General features: G+C 35.7%; 1 protein-coding gene across 1 annotated transcript; it reads left to right on the plus strand.

Moving 5' to 3' along the window:
• Positions 1-1165: 1165 nt before the first annotated feature.
• LOC106468670 (serpin B6-like) lies at positions 1166-5112 on the plus strand. The gene is made up of 2 exons (XM_013929105.2): positions 1166-1348; positions 3240-5112. The coding sequence occupies exons 1-2, from the start codon at positions 1260-1262 to the stop codon at positions 4426-4428; spliced, it is 1278 nt and encodes a 425-aa protein (XP_013784559.2). The 5' UTR covers positions 1166-1259; the 3' UTR covers positions 4429-5112.
• Positions 5113-6995: the final 1883 nt, after the last annotated feature.

The following is a 6995-nucleotide window of genomic DNA, read 5'->3' on the forward strand; positions in this document are numbered from 1 at the left end:
ACGATAGAAACATCACCTGCGTACATATTTACATAGAAACATCGTCTGTATACAGCTAATCCCATTCTTCAGCCCGAGCAAAAAAATTATTACTCATATCATGCGACATGCAGGGGCAGAAAGAGTAGATTAGTTTGGAACTTAATATTTCTTCTTTTTTTTGGTCATTTAACATCAAAAAGGAATAAATTTATCACAATAAAATTTTTTGAAAAGAGAAATGTTCGTAAAATTCCAGACTTAAATTGCTCATATACTAAGTTCTATCATATTTTGAAAAGGTTCTTAATATGAATAATAATTATGCTTACTTTTACCTGAAATTTAATTAATTAATATATTTTGTTTCTTTAACTTAAAATTAAAACTTAAAACTTTAATTTAAAAATTATTTTAAATTTTATAATATCCCAACTGTGGCATCTTCCAATTTGTATAGATAAGATTATTTTGGACTACTCTGGCACCATCTAGTGTCAAGTAAATAAGTTACAATTCAAGACTCCAGTAGATGCCCTTATACTACACAAGTAGTGAAGTCAGTTACAGTAACCAAGTTTAACACCATTTTTGAATAGAAAATTACAGTGATATGTATAAATCTGTATAAAACTTTTAAATGATCTGGTTAAATTAATAATTTGAGTGGAAGTTTGTTTCTTTGCTATTAAACACAAAACTGTCTGTTCTGTGCCCACCGTGGGTATTATCGAAACCCCAATTCTACCGTTATAAGCCATTAGTTTTACAACTAAGCCACCAAGGGGCTACTTCGCTTTAATGGCAACCATGCTCCTATCAATTGACTTGATGTTTTATCTTTCGTCTCAGTGTTAAGATGCATATTTCATTTTCAGTCGAAAGCAAATGGGGGCGCCACAAGCATTATATCATACGAGCGTACAAGACCAAGAAAGAATTTTCAGCTTTAAATGAAATGGATGAAAGGACTTGATTTCTCCATCTCTAAATAGACAAAAAAAAATCCCCTTGACCACCTGAAAATGTATCAGCTTTCTACTTTTTGAATATCAGTAGAGATGAAATAGAGAGAAATAGAGCACTGAAACAAAAGATAATCTTTCATAAAGCAACTCCTTCACGTTCAAAGGAAATTGGACGATAAACAAAGAGATATTATGATGTCTTCATATGAAAACGGGAACGACTGTAATCCCATTTGAAATTCTCGATAGTTCAAAACGCGTACAGGAAATTCACACTAATTCTATTTAAATCATTGCGTGTGTTGTAAGATAATGTTAAACAGTATTTATATGATAGTCTGTAAGATATGGAAACGGTTATTCGTTGACCTCGGCATAAGCATGACTTCAAATTCTATCAGGCAAGTATTCCTGTAAAATTCTTGAATTTCGAGCACATTTAAATTAACATAAACCAATTAGATGTAAAAAAATAAACCCTAAGTAGCGATGCTTGTATTTGATATGTAGTTGGCTTTCTTGTATCTATCTAGTATGAATGTGTGTGTGAGAGAGAGAACCTCATTGCAGTGTATTTCATATATATATATATATCAATTTATTCAACTATCAATTTTTAGCCGCGTCATAGCGGCTCATAGAACGACTCTCAATTTGTTTTTGTTTGTTTTTTTGTTATCAAGTACAAACTTTTAGCTCATAGCTCTGTCATCTCTTGACCAATTTGAGATCTAATTACAGTTTTGGACTCAGGAGGTAAAACCCTTTCGACTGATGTATTTGATCACGCCCAAGGTTTCATGGATTAATTTACTCTAATCCTGTCGGCCCGGCATGGCCAGGTGGTTAGGGCGCTCGACTCGCAATCTAAGAGTCGCGGGTTCGAATCCCCGTCACACCAACCATGCTTGCCTTTTCAGCCGTGGGGCATTATAATGTGACGGTCAATCGTTAGTAAAAGAGTAGCCCAAGAGTTGACAGTTGGTGGTGATGACTAGCTGCCTTCCCTCTAGTCTTACACTGCTAAATTAGGGACGGCTAGCGCAGATAGCCCTCGTGTAGCTTTTCGCGAAATTAAAAACAAACAAACAAACTAATCCTGCCTAAAATAATTTCAATTTGAGAGTAGGCTGGTAGAGATCCATAAATAAAACTGAATCGGGTATACGCGCGCTTTACGCTTGGTATTGCTGGTGCACAAAAATATAGATCATAAAAAGGGAAAAAGGTATCATAGATTAATTTACTCTAATCCTGCCAAATGTTCAAAAATAACTTTTATTCTTTTAAGACTTTTTTTTCTTATAACGTTACACCTTTATTTTCATTAATAAAATTCAGAAATTTGGCCGATTATTCTGGGTTTCAAATTAATTATTAGTTGATTGATTACTTAACTTTACGTTTTATTGGCTGTGATATGAATCTTGGTTATTCAATCTTAAAGCTTTCTTTTTTTCTAGTTCCTCTTATAGAATAATATGTAAAGGAAAATCAGAGAACAAGTTTGACGATCTAAAATTATTCCTGAATGTAAATAGCAGTCCACGAAACAAAATAGTTCTGACTGCTGAATAATATTACTAGGCAAAATAGTCCTTAATACTAAATAACATTAATAGGGAAAATATCCCTGAATGCTAAATAGTAATACGAAACAAAATAGCCCTGAATGCTAAATAAAATTACGAAAGAAAATAGTCCTTAATACTAAATATTACCATAAAAAGCCCCCGGAGGGACAGCTAAAATCAGGGGTTTGATTCCCCAAGGTAGACACAACATATAACGTGTTGTGGCTTTGCTATAATAAAACATAAACACACCACAAAACTAAATAGTTCTGAATGTTAAGTAACATTACGAGAGGAAAATAGTCTTTAATCCTAAATTACATACATGAAACAACAGTCCTCAGTATTGAATAACATGAAACGAGACAAAATAATCCTGAATGTTATATAATATTACGAGACAAAACAGAACTAAATATATCAAATAACATTACAGAAGGCAATAAAGAGTCTCGAATTATGAGTAGCACTATGCGACAGAATAGTCCTAAACTCTAATGACACTCAATTCCCCACTCGAATATCTGTTGTGTTCTTGACATTGCATTTAAATTCATTTGCAATGTTTTATTTACTATACGTTGCTGTTTCTCACACTGATTTAAATATTGTAAAGTTTTGTTTGTTGATTTGGTAAGTAACAAGAAATTCAAATGTCTAACAGTAATGTTTTAATAGATTGTATTTATTAGTTAATTGATTATTTTCTTTTCGGTAGATACTGGGGTGTATTTGTTGTGCTACTGATTCTTTGGCGAAGTTCAGAAGAAGTTGGTGAAATAGAGACTCAAAGTGAGGTCGGTCTTATCAACCTCGCCAAGATTGTGAACCAGATTGGTTTCCAACTTTATCCAGAGATCGCAGGCGATGGAAACGTCTTCTTCTCTCCATTTAGCTTGTCTTCTCTTTTTGGAATGTTATACCTGGGCACTAGAGGACCTCAATCACAGGTTATTGGAGAGAAACTGGGATTCGAAGGGACCAACTTTGGAGGAAAAGATGTCCATGAAACATTTAAAGAGCTGACCGCCTTACTGGCTGACAATAGTATTTACGTAGCTAACGGCGTGTTTCTACAAAGTGGGCTGAAAATCTTAGATTCATATAAGACTAAACTTGGTCAGTATTATGATGGAAAATTAACAGAACTGGACTTCGCTAATAACCTAGACGTAGCTACTAATTATATCAATCATTGGGTTAGTCAAAAGACGAGAAACAAGATTTCCGAACTTTTCTCTGGCAATTCGTTAGGCGGGGCAATATTGGTAGCATTAAATGTCATTTACTTTAAAGAGAGCTGGTCCTTGAAATTCAATCCTATCAACACAAATCCAACCACATTCTTTAACCTAAACGGAGAGGAAGTCATGGTCCCAATGATGGCACAGAAAGCTACATTTTTGTATGGGTTCAACTCTGACCTTATGATCCATGTTTTGGACATACTTTACACCGGAAATAAAACCAGCATGTTATTAGTACTTCCAGAAGAAAATGTTGACCTTTCATTTGTAGAGAGAGCACTAAACCCGGAATTTTTGAACCGCCTTTCTAAAGAACTGGAGAACACTCTTGTCGATCTGTCCCTCCCACGATTCAAGTTAAGTTTGAAATATGAAGACAATGAACTCAAGAGGGCGTTATCAGCGATAGGTCTTCTGGGATTTTTCTCGTTAGATTATTCAGGAATCGGTGAAGATAGGGGGCTTACCCTCTCGGATGTAGTCCATAAAGCCGTGCTAGAAGTAAACGAAGAAGGAACTGAAGCTGCAGCGGTCTCTGGTGCGGTTTTTCGCGGAGTTCCGATAGTTAGAGTCAATCATCCGTTCCTTTTCTTCATCAAAGACCGCCAAACAGGCTTAGTTCTCTTTATGGGTCGTGTTAATAACATGCCTTCAGCCTAAGCCTATATAACTTCCGTATTGGCCCGATTATAGGGCGATCTCGAATGTAAGGCCACCCCATTTTCAGAAACCATGGGAAAGAAAACAAATTGAGTGTCATAACGTCCTTTTTTTAGGTCCGCAAAATCAATACTATAACTGAAGAGCCTGCAGATGGATTAATTGCAAGAATTAGCGATGACATTGAGTGAATATCTGGCGCGCATGTGTAAACGGTATCTGGCCATTCAGGAATGCAACAGGCTAGAATAGGGGAAAGGGGCCTGTGGTCAGGCGCGCTTATAAGGTTACTATGAATTTTACAGCCTAATTATCAATAATAATAAAAACATCGCCTTATAATCGGGCCAATACGGTATTTCCAAAAAAATTTTGTAACTATTTAGTTTTGATCTCTTTTACTTGCAGTGCAATAATAATTTTAAGTTTTTATTTTTTTTCTGCGTTTTAATTGCCATTAAAGCTTGTGAATCTACTTTCAAACATCGATTTTCTAAAAAAAAGTAACTTTTGTTTTCACGTGAAAATGTGCAGACCTAGACAACTAGTCTTAAATGTTTATTTATTGGTTCATTTTGATTAGGCATTCACAAATGTATCACATTTAAATTTCAATAATAATAAATCATACTGCTTTCTTACAAAATATTTTCTAAAATTATAAAAAATAAATAAATAACATGAATTATCAAACGTGTTTCTTTCTTTCTCCTTTATATGATAAATATTATTACTCTAAAAGTTAAGGTTTACAAGCCGAAAGCTGGTGAAACATTAGAAACAAATAGACCTAAAATTTGTGATAAAAGTTTCGGTAACAGCAGAAGTTTATTTGTTTGTTTGTAGTTAAGCGCAAAGCTACACAGTGAGCTATCTGGGTATCAAACACCGATTTTTAGCGTATATGCCCTTATGCTTACGGCTGAGCCACTGAGAGTCAGGTGAAAAGTAAAATCTTATTAATACATTTGAACAGACACTCTTTACAAACAGCTTATTTCTTTCACAGAGCTTACTTAAGATAACATATGTGTATTTTTTTACAAGTTGATTTGTACTATTTTGTCTAAAGTAATGCCAGAGATCTAACGTTTCGAAAAGAGCCTCGCCTGGTTTTTACTGCTACATAAATAGTACAATCACGTCGAAATGTTCCTTCATGTAACACACACAAAATTATTTTATCTTAGCAGTCAGTAGACCAAAATCATAGGAAGAGGGAGGTTACACAATTTTGATTAAACCACGCATGAGATTTGGGTGTTTGTTCTCAGATAATATCAAACATAGCGGAAGTTGGTACAGATTTCCAGGAACCAGAGCTAATTAAATTACAGGAAGCTTGCTGCAGGAAACAAAGGATGCTGATATCACATAAAATCGTAGTAACTTATAACAGATGGTTTATGTTTAGGGACTTTCCCTGACATACGGCTGTCTATAAGATACTGAAGTATGGAAACTTTCGAAATAACTAATTCTATTTTGATAAGTATTGTAACACGTTTACTGACCGATCATCACATTGGCTGAAGTAATAAAGGCCCAAAATCTGTGATTTGAGAAAACATTAACGAAACTGATTAACTTTGCTTGTTTCGTCTTTAGAGTAAAGTGAATTATCTGCGGGGAATCGAACCCCGTATTCTAGCGTTGTAAATCAGTAAACTTACCGCTGTTCCACTGGGGGATAACTAATTAAGAGTAAAATACTGAATTACGTTATTGATATAGGACTTATGACTTACGGGCCCTCTGGTGGTTCAGCAGTAAGTCTGAGGGCTTATACCACTAAAAATTGGGTTCCGATACCCACTGACAGAGCACAGATAGTGCATTGTGTATTTCTACGCAACAAACAAACAAACGATTTAAAACAAAAACAAAAAACCGTGGCAGGGATCTAGTTTTTAAAGAAAAGAAACTTTCCTAAACTGGGATATTCAAGAATACTGATATCCCTCTTCGCCCCGCACGCGAAAAAGTTCTTGCTCTGTTCGTGGGGTTAATAAAGCTTCGGAGATGAGTCATAACTATTAATTAGGCGGATATGATAACTTGAAAAATGTCTGGAAGTTCAGAAGGCAGAGAGAAGACCAAGGCCGATGACGACGTTGACGAGAAAAAGCAAAGCGACAACATGCAACAAACGTAACAAACGTCCCATAAACAGGGTCACCTGGTGGTTGAGATCTGTAAATCCAATTCCTAGGCTGGGATCATTAAATCCATGCAAACGATTTACGGTGATCTGAACCCATTTAAAACTTCAGCGCCCTCTGTTGTCACGTTATTACTGCGTTTAGGTGCTTGTGACATTTTCTTAACACTTGAAGTCCCCAGGTGGGACAGCGGTAATCTTCGGGTTTACAACGCTAAAATCAGGGGTTCGATTCTCCTCGGTGGACACAACAGATAACCCGATGTGGCTTTGCTATAAGAAAACATACAAATACTTGAAGATTTAGAATCTTGGGAAACATTTGTACTCACGACAATAAGGCCCCGGCATGGCCAGGTGGTTAGGGCGCTCGACTCGCAATCTGTGGGTCGCGGGTTCGAATCCC

The sequence above is a fragment of the Limulus polyphemus genome, unplaced genomic scaffold, assembly GCF_000517525.1.
Source record: "Limulus polyphemus unplaced genomic scaffold, Limulus_polyphemus-2.1.2 Scaffold3106, whole genome shotgun sequence".
NCBI lineage: Eukaryota > Metazoa > Arthropoda > Merostomata > Xiphosura > Limulidae > Limulus > Limulus polyphemus.

Coding starts and splice junctions, on each gene's coding strand:
- LOC106468670 (XM_013929105.2), top strand. CDS start 1,260: ATGTTAAACAGTATTTATATGATAGTCTGTAAGATATGGAAACGGTTA. Junction 1,349..3,239: donor ATGACTTCAAATTCTATCAG/GCAAGTATTCCT, acceptor TCTTTTCGGTAG/ATACTGGGGTGTATTTGTTG.